This window comes from Pararge aegeria, chromosome 26, assembly GCF_905163445.1.
Source record: "Pararge aegeria chromosome 26, ilParAegt1.1, whole genome shotgun sequence".
NCBI lineage: Eukaryota > Metazoa > Arthropoda > Insecta > Lepidoptera > Nymphalidae > Pararge > Pararge aegeria.
Genome location: NC_053205.1, coordinates 8,854,510 through 8,871,840, shown reverse-complemented (window position 1 = coordinate 8,871,840; position 17,331 = coordinate 8,854,510). Strand labels below are relative to the sequence as shown.

Below are 17,331 nucleotides of genomic sequence, written 5' to 3'. Positions count from 1 at the left end.
TTACTCATTTTCTTAAATAAAATGAAAATAACGTCCTCAACCCTTGTCATAGTGGGAGGAGACCTTGCTCTGGAACCGGCCCTGTAATAGGTTAATACCGTACCGTACCGTATCGTACCGTACCCGTACCCTCAATGTGATAGCCGAGAAGACGGATTTATTTTGTTGCACTCTGAGTGAACTCACAAATATAACGATTTGGATTTTATCATGTACTTTATTGTTATATATATTATTAAATAAAGGAATAAATAATATGGAGATGATAAAAATATTATCTTTTTGAAATTTTTGTCAAAAAAAGAAGCAATTATTATTCGAGGTATTTGCAGTCTGCATCAAATGTGAGTCAATGTAAAGTAAAATATCTTTAACATGAGGAATAAATAGAACTTTACCTCCATCCTCCTACTGTTTCTTTCACTTTGTATGTGTGTGAGAGTGACGGCACGAGTGAGTCATGACCTCGGGTGGTCATTCTTCGCACGAGTGATTATAAACTGGTCACAGTTTCGCAAACATACAGATGGATTGAATCATTCAGAAAGCACCAGTGAGGCAATGGTGCTAAATCGTTTTTTTCTGTTTAAACGTACCTTTAACTGAAACTAAGAACAGATTTTATTATTTTGTAATCCGCATCTTTCGCCTTCTTAATTCTGTTTACAATGACCCCGGAATGCGGCTTAAAAACATTTATTTCTCAAAAAGAACACAATAGTTCAATTACACGGAGAATACAATAATATTTTAAAATTAGTAGATACAAAATCTCAAAGTTCTTTTCAAATGTACCATATTATTTAAAAGTAAAAATTTTTGCGGGTGGTTAAAGAATTAGCGAGCGAAAATACAAATCGTCAAAAGAGGTCACATTAACTTAACTGAACGGTATTTTGTCCATGTTCAATAACAAGATTTTTTAAATATTGGAATTGATTTATTTTATGGTAATATGAATAGTGTACGTGTAACCGAATTACGAAATAATGTTGAAGGATATAGCATATGTATATTTCATAAGAAATCACCCTCTAAAAATATTTAACAAAAAGAAGCATATTTATTTTTCCATACAAACGAATTTTTCATAAAACATTGTAAGTGTTTACTTATGACAACCCTATTGAAGATAAAAGACCGTCACGCGCATAGTACCTACGCTACTCGACGCGTACCTAATAAAGTGACTGGAGTCACATTATTTTAATTTTGCGTGTGTTGTTAGGGCTGTATCGGATTTCTTTCAATAAAAACTATGGCAGTGGTTTACTCAAAAACTATTAAGTATTCGGTTTCACTGGAAAGTCTTACTGTTCCTGTGAACCCTGTGAGGTTCTCATTTACACGATGTATATGGTATATAGCACTTTTTCTCTGATAAAATAATGATTGATTACTTCAAGTAGGCTTAATATAAGCACTTTGGAAACGTCAAGTCTGTCTGTGTGTAGTAACTCTACCACCGGTTCGGAAGGCAGATTCTACCGAGAAGAAGCCGGCAAGAAACTCAGCAGTTGCTCTTTTCCAACATTAACAATTTACATTTTACATTTCAAAATTAATTTTTCTATCTTGTGAGAGATGAAAGCGGAGCCGGATGGTTCCAAGCAACCTTGTCATTAAGAAATTCATCAATTGTATAATAACCTCGCTGTAATAAATGTGTTTTAGCACATTCTTTAAACTTATGCATTGGTAGGTCCAAAATTACCTTAGGAATCATATTATAAAAGCGTATACTCAGTCCCACAAATGACTTCTGCACCTTTCGCAGACGATATGCAGATGTCACTAATTTATGACCATTTCTTGTAAGTCGACTGTTTATATCCTTTTTTACGTTATAGTTATCACATTTAGTTCGTTATAAGAACCGAGGTCAAAGATTCGACGTTAGGACAGAGGTTAGTTTATTAGCTACGGACTGGGAGTTCGATATGTTGATAAAAAATATACTTTAGTTATGACTAAAAAGTAATGCAAATATTGTAACTTTTTCATTCTACTTTTTTATTTTGAATGTTATAGAAAATATTTATTTCTTGCTTTTTAGTCGTTTTTAAATTTTAGAAGTTATACTTCTTTAGCGGCGTTTGGAGAAAAACATGGGAGTGGATATGGAACGAAATACGCGCACATGGTTACACGATTTTAACAGGATGAAGGTAGTTGCGAAACCGAGTGAGAGGGGAATACATCGTCCGCCCGCATACTTTTTACCATGCGCGCGCACAAAATACCGACACCCTGTCGACATTTTAGTTTTTCACGGTTGTTTTTGACACTTTCAATTGCCAAAGCCTGCGAGCTCATTCCGGTGATTTAATTGATTCAATGGTACAAACATCTCAAATTTTAATGTTCGATGTAACTAGGTGAGATAGAATGAGAATAGATAATGCGTTATAGTAAAAATTTCAATGTATTAAACACCTTTTTTCTATTGTTAGTGTCTAAAATTTTTGAAAAGATTTTTATCTTGTTAAGTATAAATTCTAACGCGTGTAGATAAGTACAGACACGTTCTTCTTATCTATTTTATTTTCTCGCCTTTTAGGGGCTAGATAGTGTAGTTTCAATTGACCAAATGGCGCGTTTGGAAAAGCTCAAGTTACCTATTGGATAGGAGCAGGCGTTACTTTGCGGAAATCCATAATATATTATGAAAATTAATTTGCTATACTCCGCGAACAGCAGGAGAATCTGTATGGTGTAACTTAACAATTATTCATTGTAAAGTCGACATCTCCTGAGGATGCTCCGGTTTCGGAGCGAAACGTGCGTAGAGGGTACATTACCGAGGATCTGTTTGGTGTGGAGTATACGGATTGAAGTGATTATAAATTACACCATACAGATTCTCCTGCTGTTCGCGGAGTATAGCAAATTAAGCTTAATTTTCATAATATAGTCAAGTGACCTTAAACAGTATTTAAAGAGTTCCCTCGAGTTTTCCAGGATCCCACCAATAGATCTTCACTAAATTAAAATGGGACTACCTCTGAAATTTGACATACCAAATAAAAAAAAACATCAAAATGGGTTCTTAAATGGCGGAGTAAACAAATCCTACTAATATTAAAAATGTGAAAGTGTGGATGTTTGTTACTCAATCACGCAAAAACGGCGGAACGGATTTGGATGAAATTTGGCATGCATCTAGCCTTTGACATGGAAAAGAACTTAAGCTACCTTTTATCCCGATTGCTTAAGTAGTTTCCGAGGAAAATATTGAAATTTGTTTAAGAGCTAGGCCGCGAGCAGACAGCTTTGAAATCTGGTACGCATGTCACCCAGTGACGTGCATAGAGGGTATGCACAGGGTATGCAACAGCGGATCCAGGGGGAGGTCATGGGGGTCATGACCCCCCCTGAGCTTTTTGAACCCTTCACTCTTGCGGAGTTATGCGTCATACCCCTCGACATACCTCTAGCTGTTATGGCAAATCATTCACCACGGTTATGGAATATAAATAGGCTGCCTCATTCCGTGAGTGATAATTCTTCTCTGGATGTCTTCAAGAGAAGATGCCATTATGTAGGTGTATATGTACAAGCTATTTCGGTTAAGTTTTGCAAGTGTAAAATAAAAAATAAAATTTTTTAAGTACAGTACTTAGGTACATTAATAAAATACCTACTTTTTACTTCTATCTATTGGCATCAAAATTTAATTATAAGTTCTCGACTTGACCACGACTATGTGACCCCCTGCTGGCGCCAAAGCTGGATCCGCCCTTGGTATGCTGATGATATAATATGAAGAAAATCTCCAGTACGAGATATAAAAAACTTAATGATAGACATTGTAAGAGTTATAAATAGCCTACCCTTAAGTATTTACGACTCGTACTGGACATTTTCTTCATTTTATATCATCTGCATACCCTATGCATACCCTCTATGCACAACACTGATGCTATGGAAAAGTACATGTACTTTCTATACCGATCTCCCAAAAAGTTCCCGTGGAATGTTTAAAAATTGTTAACGAGCGAAGCTTCAGACCCAATTATGAAGTCCACGCAGACGAGTATAATCAAAACGTGTTGCGTTGTTAAAAAGATCTAAGCGTACAGTCAGTGGAAGCGACATTGTTTATATTATGCAAAGATGTGATTTTTTTTATGCTTTTATTGGTATGCATTTGCTTGTATAACTATGTTTTATTAATACAAGCTAGTATAAATAAAACATAGTCTAATTAAGAATATTCTCCTTTTTTTTTAAGTCGAAAAAAAACCGGTTTAATATAAACAATTTTATTAATGGCTACCATTTAAAAATGGGGTATTTGGCGTGACTACCTGGTAATACCCAGTCTGTTTCCCCATTAATGTTATTCACAACCAGTAATTAAGATAAGAACATAGATAGGGTTGTCGCATTCCGAATTTGTTTCCATTTTTTTTTATCAAAAAAGACACTAAGTTTCTTTATTGCTTTAACATCTTGAGCATCATATCAACCAATTACAGGCCAGCTACAGAATGAGAAGGGTGGGAAGCCGTAGTCCACCACGCTGGCCCAGTGCGGATAGGTGGACTTGACACACCTTTGACAAAATTATGGAGAATAAATATGCAGGTTTCGTCACTATGTTTTTCTTCGACTTTTAAGCGAGTGATATTTAAATTAGGAAAATTAAGCTTAATTTGCTATACTCCGCGAACAGCAGGAGAATCTGTATGGTGTAATTTATAATTTCTTCAAAATTCAAAATTCAAAATTTATTTATTTCAAGTAGGCCTAATATAAGCACTTTTGAAACGTCAAGTCTGTCTGTTTGTAGTGATTCTACCACCGGTTCGGAAGGCAGATTCTACAGAGAAGAAGCCGGCAAGAAACTCAGCAGTTGCTCTTTTCCAACATCAACAATTTACATTTTGCATTTTAACATTCATTTTTCTATCTTGTGAGAGCTGAAAGCGGAGCCGGATGCTTCCAAGCAACCAACATTAAAAAATTCATCAATTGTATAGTAACCTCGCTGTAATAAATGTGTTTTAACAAATTCTTTAAACTTGTGCATTGGCAGGTCCAAAATCACCTTAGGAATCATTTCAAGGATTGAAGATTAATATCTGCAATCCGTATACTCCACACCAAACAGATCCTCGGCAATGTGCCCTCTACGCACGTCTCGCTCCGAAACCTGTTGACTTTCCACAAACACAAATTCTCTACAAATACAGATTCTCCTGCTTTTCCCGGAGTATAGCAAATTAAGCTTAATTTTCATAATATGTCATGGATTTCTGCATAGTAACGCCTGCCTCTATCCGATATTTAACTTGTTTAAAACGTACATAACTTAGAAAAGTTAGAGGTGCTGGGATTCGAACTCGCGACGCCGAAAGGAAGCCGAGTCCCTACCCACTGGGCTATCACCGCTCCCATTCATTGTCACTTAAATCCTAACTAATATTAAAAATAAAGAAGGATGTTTATTTGTTTGTTGGTTTGTCCATCCTTTACGCCCTAACTAAGCGATGAAAAACAAATATGAAAACTTCGCATTTATAATGTTAAGGAATTTCCATTTTGACCCAAAGTTGCATAATAATTTAAAGGTGATATTAATTTCAGTCAAGATTATTTAATTTAGTTGTGTACAGCGGATAACCGTTTAGTCATAAATATGGTCAACAATAACATAATATATAGGTAAGCTTTATTAATAACATACATTTGTTTTTTGAGGTATAGAAGTAAGTTTTTCGAGATATGTGCAAATGTAGTATCATTTAATACTTCACTTCTTCTAAGTAATATCGATTTTGCATGTCGTAGGTTAAATGCAAGGCGTAAACCTCCCTTTGCGTGGGCTAGATGGAAGACAAGGTATTCGGCAAATGACTTTTTATCTCGTGCGTGCAATGCTTTTAACAACAAATATTGTGAGACGGACATTTTTCATGTCAAAATTGGCACGTTTAGAAAATTTATTATGACAAAATAAGTACTATAGCTTTAAAGTTTTTGTTTTTCATTTTTGTTTTAATTACATTATTATTATTTTTTTTCTTTTTTTTGTATAATAATTGCTTGCTAGGTACGTACTCCTAAGCAATTGTGGTTAATGTTATCGTGTTATATCTATAACCAAGTTGTGGAAACTTCATTGGTATATGTGATACAAAAATACGGCATTACTTTTATGTATAATTATACTGTTTGTTTCCCTTGAAAAACTAATAAATAAATAAATAAATCAAAATAAAATATATTATCCACCATGCAAAACAGCGCTCTGTTCCAAAAGTTGTTATCATTGTATGATAATGATTTATAATAAACAAGCGTACCCAGCCCGCTTCGCCGGGCTAGGTTTTGCTTTATTTAATTTAAACAATAAACTTACATCATTAAATTTTTAATTTAAGTCTCATAATATATTAAATCATTTATTTCTCTCCGTATTCATTCTCTTCTATTCTCTTCTCGAGCGGGTGAAGATCATTATCTACACCCATGTACACCCAACAATAGAATATCATCATAGTAAATAAAAGCTGTATTTGACAGTTCAAAAATAGGAGTGCTCCGATCGTCACCAAACTTTACAGGATTTTTTTTTTTCTACGGCTATACACACATCACCATCTAGCTCCAAAGTAAGCGAAGCGCAGTTTGCAGCGACGCTGCTTTCTGAGCTAAAGGCAGTGGGTTTGATTCCCACTACTGTAAAATGTCTGTGTGATGAGCATGGATGTTTTTCAGTGTCTGGGTGTTTATCTGTATATCATAAGTATTTATGTGTATTCATAAAAATATTCATCAGTCATCTTAGTACCCATAACACAAGCTACGCTTACTTTGGGGCCAGATGGCGATGTGTGTATTGTCGTAGTACATCTATTTATTATTTATTTATACCACTAAAAGAATCAAACAAAAAAAAACATATCTTTACATAATATAAAACAATGCCGCTTCCGCTGTCTGTACGCTTAGATCTTTTAAACTACGCAACGGATTTTAATGCTATTTTAAGCAATAGGTGGAGTGATTCAATAGAAGGTTTATATGTATTTAGATATCAGTTGCGTGCACTTCGTAAATGCACCAAAGCAATGCCCACCCTAAAATTGATATGTAACTCGTATAGTAGAAGGACTTTTGGCATTTTTTTGCAATCTTCCCACTGTATTAAAATATTTAGTAAAAATACATATTCTTCTTTATGTATTGTTATTTACTAAATAAGAAAAAGAGTAACGATACTAAATAAGAGAAACGAAGAAATACAAAGATTTATAAAGTGATATCGTAAAAAATATATTTTTGTAGCTTACATTTATGTATGCACTACGGAATCAATCTAAACTACTCCACATTAGTATATAAATGACTTAAATATAAATGAATCTATTGATATTAAATTAATTAACAATTAAAGACTACGTTATAGAGGTATTTGAATCATAAGGTCACTTTTACACCCAATTTTTTAACCCTCCCCTATTTATTTTACGTACATAAGTTGTCGTATGAAGTTTAAAAGGCTATTTGTTTCATACAATTTGTAAGTAAAATTAAATTTACTAAAACCAAGGAGAGTAAAACAATAAAAGTCGCTGCAACAAAAAAATAAACAAGAAACGCCAACAAGAAATGAAAATGGACCTACAGTCCATTTTCATTTCTTGCACGATCCCAAAGACACCAAAAAATACTTATTCATGAAATGGACTCGTTGGAGACGGACAACTGAAAATACAATTTGTGACACATTTATTACATTGTGATTAGGGCCATGAAAATAAGAAAAAAAGTTTAATGGGCACCCTTGTCAAACGCGTTCGTTAAATCACAAATTTACGATCGTAGGTTATGCGTAAATGAATTTTATATCTCATACTAATGTATATTTTTTATGAATAATATACATAAATACTTATAATATATAGATAAACACCCAGACACTAGAAAACATTCATGTTCATCTCATAAATATTGTCCAGTTGTGGGAATCAAACCCACGGCCTTGGACTCAGAAAGCAGGGCCGTCTAAATATATTCATCAGTTATCTTAGTACCCATAACACAAGCTACGCTTACTTTTAGTATATTTATTTAATTTAATTATTTATTAATGTTATCATAAATTACCTGTGGCACACCCTTCTGCTGTTTTATTTCGTCTATGGCACTTTGACATCTTCTTATATTTAAACACTGTCCTCGCATCCCAGTCTTTCTATGGGTACACGTTTCACCTGTAAGCAAATAAATACATTTGTATAATTATATAAATAAATTTTTTTTTCTACTAAAAGTTAGCTCTCGACTGCTACCTCAACTCCTGGACCATAAGTCTGCTTTTACAATTGTGTGTCGATCAGTGACTTCATAATTGTCAGTTTTGACATGTTTGGTATTCTACTAACTCAATTGTGTCATTATGGTTTTCCGATGGCGGACCACTGGAACGCCATTGAAAAATTTGGCGCTATTTGCTAATCTCGGGCACAATGACAAGTCAATGATCGCACGTATTGGTAGACTACTAATATTTTGACAGTTCTACTGACCATCGTAAGACTATTGACACGCGATTGTACAGTCATTGCCTTTTAGCAATATTATTTTTAAAATTTACTGTCTAATAAATTGTGAAGTGTGAGATCATAATATTCAGATTAAGGTGGAATATTTTTAAGTTGGCTGAGACTGTTGATGTTCATCAATACATTACATTGGTGAACTGTTCAATTTCATAGTGTCGGTACACCGGCAGGAGAATTTGGAATTTTACATTTGCGCTTTTATTTTTTTTGTTAATTTAGCTTTTTGTGTGAGTACGGCACGATACAAAGGCGACCGTATCTAAGCTGATGGACTTTAAGTGATGATGCAGTCTAAGATGGTAACGGGCTAACCTGTTAGGGATCATCATCATACCAACCCATAACCGGCCCACTACAGAGCACGGGTCTCCCCCCACAAGGAGAAGGGGCTAAGGCCGTAGCCCACCACGCTTGCCCAGTGCGGATTGGTGGACTTCACACACCTTTGAGAACATTATGGAGTAAGGTATGCAGGTTTCCTCACGATGTTTTCCTTCACCGTTGAAGCGAGTGATATTTTCATTACTTAAAGCGTTAGAGGGAGGGCCGAGTTCGAATCCCTCTAACTTAAAAATGTTAGAGGGATTCGAACTCGGCCCTCTGGCAGTGAAGCCGAAGTCCTAGAAGAAGCTGTCAACGCTTCAGGGAAATTGTCATCATCATCACGACGAAACACGGGTCTCCCCCCTACAAGGAGAAGGGGCTAAGGCCGTAGCCCACCACGCTTGCCCAGTGCGGATTGGTGGACTTCACACACCTTTATGGAGGTTTCCTCACGATATTGGATAGAAGCAGGTGTTACTTTGCGGAAATCCATGATATATTATCAAAATTAAGCTTAGTTTGCTATACTCCGCGAAAAGAGAAACGCGGAGTATAGCAAATTAAGCTTAATTTTGATAATTTCCTCACGATGTTTTCCTTTACCGTTGAAGCGTCATCATCATAAAATCAACCGATTGACGACCACTGCTGGGCATAGGTCTTTTGTAGGGAGTTCTAAACTCCACGATTCTGGGCCGCTTTTATCCAGCGGCTCCCCGCGACTCGTTTGACTCGTCCACCTGGTTTGGGGTCGACCAACGCTGCGTTTACCGGTGCGGGGCGGCCACTAAAACACCTTGGAACCCCAACGTCCATCGGTTCTATGTGCCCCGCCCATTGCCACTTCAGCTTCGTGGCTCGTTGAGCTATGTCGGTAACTCTAGTTCTTTCCTCATTCCCGATTTGATCACGTAGAGATACTCCTAACATAGCTCTTGACATCGCTCGAGTGACTCTGAGCCTTCTCATGAGGCACATAGACTGTATATGTACATTATTCCATTTCGGTTGGTAGACAGGTTTTTAGTTAGAGACTGAATCTGCGCTCGAACAAGTATAACCGGGTTCCCGTTAAAATTCAAGCAATTTTAGGAGCAACGACTTCGCTAACTGCGGTTAGTCGTACATTGACACTGTTTTGTAGTAATCATAAATAAACATATTATGAAAATAACAAACATACAAACATTAATTTCTTCTATTCATACTAAGTTATCTTATAAAAATTAAGAACATGTTTATTCGAATTCTTTATTGCACAAACAAAATAGACAAGAAAAAACTGGCTAAGTAAGAGTCGGACTCGCGCACAACGGGTTCAGTTTAATTATCTGGCATGAAAAAAATCGTGGCTTTTGTCGCCATATATTTTATACTTTGTTTCAGTATTTGTTGTTACAACCTTTCTAATCTATAAGTTTATTATTTGTAATCGATAAACTTTAAAACTATTAAACCGATTTTGAAAATTCTTACACCATTTTGAAGCTGTTTTATTCAGAAGTGACATAGGCTATATTAAGTTTCGGTTATAATAAGATTTCAGCCTGAAATAATGTTTTTTCTAAACCAAGCCAAATATAAAACAAACGTTAGCGATTGCCGATATTGACTGTGGCGTGGCGCTTCCTAAATGTAGTTATACTGAAATAATATTATTTTCTACAAAAGATCCTTTCCGATGCAAAAATAATCCACGTAAGCAGCTACCCATTCAAATTTTTTATTTATTTACTAGCGGACCTCAGCGCCATCTGTCGGGCTGATTTGTGAATCTAAACCATCCAGGGTCCCACCCAAACGCAATTGGTCCAGCCGTTTAGGAGGAGTTCAGTGACATACACACGCACACGAGAAATATATATATAACTAGCGGACCCCAGCGCCATCTGTCGGGCTAATTTGTGAATCTAAACCATCCAGCGTGCCACCCAAACGTATACCAAAAAATTCATTCAAATCGGTCCAGCCGTCTAGGAGGAGTTCAGTGACATACACACGCACACAAGAAATATATATATAAAGATTTAGAACACTAACAACATGCATATTACACGTTTTTAAATATAGCACACACACAAAAACCATGGACTGATATACATGTCAATGACAAGTGCACATAACATAGACAACGCGTCGTGTAAACTTAATTTGACAATAAATTCAACTCAACGATTAAAGAAACTATAAATTGCAACGTATACATTTCCTCTTATGTATTATGTACTAGCATACATATGTAGGATAGCTAAGCCTGGTGTGAAATCATCAAACACTTTCGTCCCCTCTCCCGAGAGAACTGAGCTTAATTTCGGGATAAAGCATCCTACATTACTTCTAATACCTTCAGGAATATGTGTACAAAGTTTCGTGATGATCGGTTCAGTAGTTTTTGCATGAAAGCGTAACAAACAAACTTACATTCACATTTATAATATTAGTAGGGATAGGGATATTCAAAAAGTAGACGCTAACCTTCAACAAATGGACGTATACAAAAAACCTCCTTATTTAAATGCAACTTTGTTTACAATATAATGGATTAAAATTTTTGAGCGAAACCCTAATATCTTTATTTGAAAAAAAAATTAGAAGAAGATAAAGAAACATTATATTGCGTGCAGAACATAAAATAATACAGATAAAACAAAATAACAAGGAAAAATATTTAAAAGTTGGCATGCAAAGACGTCCTTACTGCAGCAAATCTCTTACAGGAAACCTTTGTATGACAATCTACTTAACGATGGCCGATTGGCGCAGTGGGCAGTAACCCGGATTTCTGAATCTAATGCCGTGGGTTCGATTCCCACAACTGGAACATTTTTGTGTGATGAACATGAATGTTTTTCAGTGTCTGGTGTTAATATGTATATTATAACTTTATAAGTATTTATGTTAATTATTAATATAAATATTCATCAGTCATCTTAGTACCCGTAACACAAGCTACGCTTACTTTGGGACTTGATGGCGATGTGTGTTTTGGTGCAGTATATTTATTTCGTTACTCCTCAAAATATCAGCTATCAGTCCTGTAGAAATCGGTCCAGCCGTTTCGGAGATAAGCCAGTACAAACAGACTGACCAAAATTTTTTTGGTTATAAATACTGTAGTTAGGACATGGTCGCTAACTATGGGCCTCATAAGAAGGCTCAGAGTCACTCAGCGGGCGATGGAGAGAGCTATGCTAGGAGTATCTCTAAGTGATCAAATCAGAAATGTGGAGATTCGTAGAAGAACCAGAGTTACCGACATAGCTCAACAAGTCGCGAAGTTGGTGTCAATGGGTGAAGCACATAGTTCGGAGGCAGGATGGACGTTGGGGTCCCAAGGTGCTGGATTGGCAGCCTCGCACTGGTAAGACCAGCGTTGGTCAACCCCCAACGAGGTGGACAGACGACATTAAGCGCGTCGCAGGTAGCCGCTGGTTCCAAGCGGCACAGAACCGTGGAATTTGGAACTCCCTACAAGAGACATATGTCCAGCAGTGGACATCTATCGGTTGATATGATGAGGTAACACATACTTTTAAGTAAAACGTTATAATTTTTATATGACAAAAATAAACTTCAATTTTATTATGAAAGATATTATAATATATTTGTAAAAAAAAAACGTACCCTCATCCGTCTGTCCGTTCGCATAAATCACAAAGCAGCCAAATAAATAAACAGAAAGTAACACTCTGTACTTCATTTTATTGAAATATTTCAATTCAAAGTAACAATAAGAAAAGATTCGAACTATAACAGAAAGTTTTTATCGATATAAAAATATATAACGTATCTCATTAAGCTAAAACAAGAATAGTTAGTAAACAGTTGGACACGTCATTATACTACCAGTGTCGATATGAGACTGGTGAATCACTAGTTGCGAGTTGCGACTCGTGAATGCTGTCCGTACTCGTATAATTTATAGAAAACGACCACCTACCTGGCGTAGCGGTGAGTGCTGTGAATTTAAGTGGAAGGTCCCGGGTTCGAATTTTCTCTGGTCTGGTCTGGTGGGAGGCTTCGGCCGTGGCTAGTTACCACCCTACCGACAAAGACGTGCAACTAAGCGATTTAGTGTTCCGGTGCGATGTCGCGTAGAAACCGATTAGGGGTATGACTACCATACTCCAACAGGTTAACCTGCTACCATCTTAGACTGCATCATCACTTTCCACCAGGTGAGATTGCAGTCAAGTGATGAACGACTAAGGAACCGGGATCTTTGCATCGCTCGTGTCCATGTAGGACTGAAGTGTATCGATAATGCAGTCGTATTTATATCGTACTAAAAAAAAAATAACTTAAATTACTGAAACGCAAGGTTACTACTAATTTGTAGTGGAATAAAAAAAAACAATCTGCCAGGCGTCCCGTGACGGCTCACACATTTTTTTTTTGTTCGCTTCGGCAATGAACACGCACTATTTAAGGAAATGGTAATAATACATTTTAACTCTAATATCAAACTACGTCGTTTTTACTTGTGTGTATGTATTGTCATAAAAACAGGAAAATGAAGTCATTAATAGCTATTACATCGAATTCTACTTAAACAACAATTAATTAACGCAGAACTGAATGACGCACAGAAAATATAGATAACTGAGTGCGAAGTTTGAGATTTTCTACCTACGACGTTAACTTATTCGATCGCGTGAAAGTAAACTACGATTCATATGGAATCAAAGTAGCGCTATCTAGTGATATTACTGGAAAAGCGTACACTAACTACATGTCGCCCTTTCGATACCATACAAATCGTAGTTAACTTTGACGCGGTCGAATAAGTAAACGTAGCTAACAAATCTGACACTTGGCACTGCTTTGGTCGAGTGCTTTACTTTTTATGTATGAATTTATGAAAATTTGATAGTTAACGAGTGATTTAAATTTAAATGAATGTGTGATTTTATATTATGAATAAGCAGCAGAATATGTATGGTGTAATTTATAATTTACAATTATTAGATTATTAGATCTCTGGAAGACCTTAATGCGATGCTCAATGACCTTAGCAGAGTTTCTCAACAGGTGGGCCTTCGTATGAACATGAGCTAGACGAAAATTATGTCTAACGCTCATGTTCCGCTCCACCCAATTACTGTTGGGAGCTCTGCACTCGAAATTGTAGACGAGTATATATACCTAGGACACACGATCCAGTTAGGTAAGTCCAATTTCGAGAAAGAGGTAAACCGCCGAATCCAACTCGGATGGGCAGCGTTCGGGAAACTTCGTGACATCTTCTCGTCCAAAATCCCTCAGTGCATGAAGACTAAAGTCTTCGAACAGTGCGTGTTGCCAGTGATGACTTACGGATCAGAGACATGGTCGCTAACTATGGGCCTCATAAGAAGGCTCAGAGTCACTCAACGAGCGATGGAGAGAGCTATGTTAGGAGTGTCTCTACGTGATCAAATCAGAAATGAGGAGATCCGTAGAAGAACTAGAGTTACCGACATAGCTCAGCGAGTTGCGAAGCTGAAGTGGCAATGGGCGGGGCACATAGCTCGGAGAACCGATGGACGTTGGGGTCTTAAGGTGCTGGAATGGCGACCCCGCACCGGTAAACGCAGCGTAGGTCGGCCCCAAACGAGGTGGACAGATGACATCAGGCGAGTAGCTGGGAGCCGTTGGAGGCAAGCGGCCCAGGACCGTGCATTGTGGAACTCCCTACAAAAGACCTATGTCCAGCAGTGGACGTCCATTGGTTGAGATGATGACGATGATGAGATTATTAGATTAACAATTATTCATTGTAAAGTCAACATCTCCTGAGGATGCGGTTTCGGAGCGAAACGTGCGTAGAGCGTACATTGCCGAGGATGTGTTTGGTGTGGAGTATACGGATTGAAGTAATTATAAATTACACTATACAGATTCGGCTGCTTTTCGCGGAGTATAGCAAATTAAGCTTAGTTTTCACAATATATTATGGATTTCCGCAAAGTTACTGCCTGCTTCTATCCAATGTGTGATTTTAAAAAAATATACATATACTATGAAAATACACACATCGCCACTTAGTCCCAAAGTAAGCGTAGCTTGTGTTATGTTTACTAAGATAGCTGATGAATAATTTTATGAATAATATACGTAAATACTTAATATACAGATAATACCCAGACCCTGAAAAACTTGCATGTTCATCACACAAACATTGTCCAGTTGTGGGAATCGAACCCACGGCCTTGGACTCAGAAAGCAGGGTCGCTGCTTGCTGCGCTAAATGGCCGTCAATCACTTGATTCTTACAATTTCATCATCTTTATGAGAACGCCTGAAACTTTTAAATAGCAATACGCGCAAGTGATTATTTGCTTGGTACATAAAGTATGTATGTAAAGCAAAACAGAAAAAAATCGGACCAGTGCGAGTCGGACTCGCCCAATAGAACCTGACAAAGAGCTCAGGACCTGATCGCCGGAGTGTTGCTGGTAAAATCCTGCGTACTCGATGTGGGACATTCCAGTCCAGTCCAGCGGGAACCGGTTCGCAAGCTCAAATACCTGGCGCGGTACAAAATTCCTGATATTAATTTACTATCTCAATCATAATGCTGCTGTTTGTGATCTGTGTTTTACGCCTTTGGTTGCCTTAAAGAGATCGCTATGTAGCGATAAGGCCGCCATATTGTATACTTTTCGTTAAATTTTTATTTACAATTTCTCTATATGTTTATGTGGTGTTGTTTTGTGTTTCATAATACGGAATCTGGGATGTTTTCTCCGCGCCTCTTTATCTTTTGGTTACTATACTGTGATAACTGACATATGATTAGCTCGCCAAGCCAAATAAGAGCAGCGTGGTGGGTTTATGCCTAATGATTTAGGCGGTGTCTATAGAAAAAACCGTTTGACCAACTCCAAGCTGATAACTATTGGTAGATGTTCACTAGAAATATCCTAAAATTAATACCTATACCTATAAAAAAATGTAAACTCATTCAATGTATTCAAAACTAAATTAACTTCTCATGTATTAAGTAATACAAATAAATTTAAAGACGAATACATTGAATGAGTAGATAATAGTAAAATTGAATTTAGTTTAGTCTAATGGCGAAGTGTATTAATTTATTATAGAAAATTAAGTTTCCTATGTAAGTGACTTAGGTCTTTTTATGGGAATAAATGTCTTTAAACTTAGAATTGCTTTAATTGTACTATTTTGCTTTATATCGGGGGGGCACGGTAGAGACTCCGCCAAGACGAGCGCGAAGCAAACACTGCCCTACCAATTTGGTATAGTGGTAGCTAAGATTCCGGGTCAACAAAAACCGAAAAATAATTTGGTATATTTTACTTTGTCGGTGAGTTTGATATGCGAAAACAACTCTTCAATTGCAAGCGAGCAAATCTTGTAAGGCTACAGGCAGTGGCGTGCGCTTGGTTTCTTACCAGGGTATGCATACAGCAGTAAAATTGCTGAAACGGCAAAAATCCTCCTCTCATACGAGTTATATATAGATTTTAGGGTACGCAGTGCTTTTGTGCATGCATCAAGTGCCACTGGCTACAGGCCTGGTAGGTTACCTACCTAGTTAATCTGGTTTTGACGTTGTCTGGGTTTTCCTCGTCAGAAACACTCTTGCTCTGAGGTTACAGATTAAAACAACAAAACATATGATTGCCATTGAGTTATACTTATAGAGAAGACAATAGTCACTACTGTTCTCCGTCCAGATGCATCATTTTTTTTTTTTAATGTTTTTTTTTTAATATATAGACAAGTGCTTGACTGCAATCACACCTGACGGTAAGTGATGATGCAGCACGACGATCCACCGAATCCAAAGCATTGAGCTGGTACTTGGCAGAGCCATCCTATAAATGGCTGCAGTACTCCATGCACGACCGAACTTGAGCTTGGTACAGGGTTAGAAGCTGTCTGGCGTGAAGTAGCGCTTAACTTTGTTGAGGAGGTCCTTAAGAGGTTCGTACACGGAACAATCCATCGCAAGCGGTGGTATGCAGGTATCCTTACCTATTTTATAAATGCGAGTGTTTGCCCTTCCTTAGAGCCCTAACTAAATAAGCAATTATTTGATTGTGATTTTTGAATAATTTGAATAATTCCCCGGACCAGCTCTGTCACAAAAAGCTATTAAACTAACCCAAATCACCATAAGGAATCTCATAAAAGACTGAGTTGTATCGAAAATGCACACGTATTTATAAAAAATACCTACCCATCGACACAATTTCATGAAAATTAGCTGTATATAAAATATGATTTTAATTATTTCTTTAAGTCTTGTCCACATTTTTATGTTTTCAACTCTTTTACATATTTATTTATTCAAATACCACATTATTTTTATATTAAATCCGAGACCGTACCTATTTCAAAATATTCATGTAATATTTGTGGCCTTAAGTGAAACTATTTATAAATATATTTTTATTTTAACGCTTTTATTGATTACGAA

At 36.8% G+C, this 17,331-nt stretch overlaps 1 protein-coding gene across 1 annotated transcript in view; it reads right to left on the bottom strand.

The window, feature by feature from the left end:
- Positions 1–12,778, bottom strand: part of LOC120635338 (CLIP domain-containing serine protease 14D-like) — a 28,030-nt gene extending 15,252 nt beyond the window's left edge. The window contains exons 1-2 of the mRNA XM_039906316.1: positions 12,525–12,778; positions 8,119–8,225 (exon numbers count right to left, since the gene is read on the bottom strand). Of these exons, the coding sequence (XP_039762250.1) occupies positions 8,119–8,225; positions 12,525–12,600 (183 nt within the window). The 5' untranslated portion in view covers positions 12,601–12,778. The remainder of the gene's footprint in view (positions 1–8,118; positions 8,226–12,524) is intronic.
- Between the last annotated feature and the right edge of the window lie 4,553 nt (positions 12,779–17,331).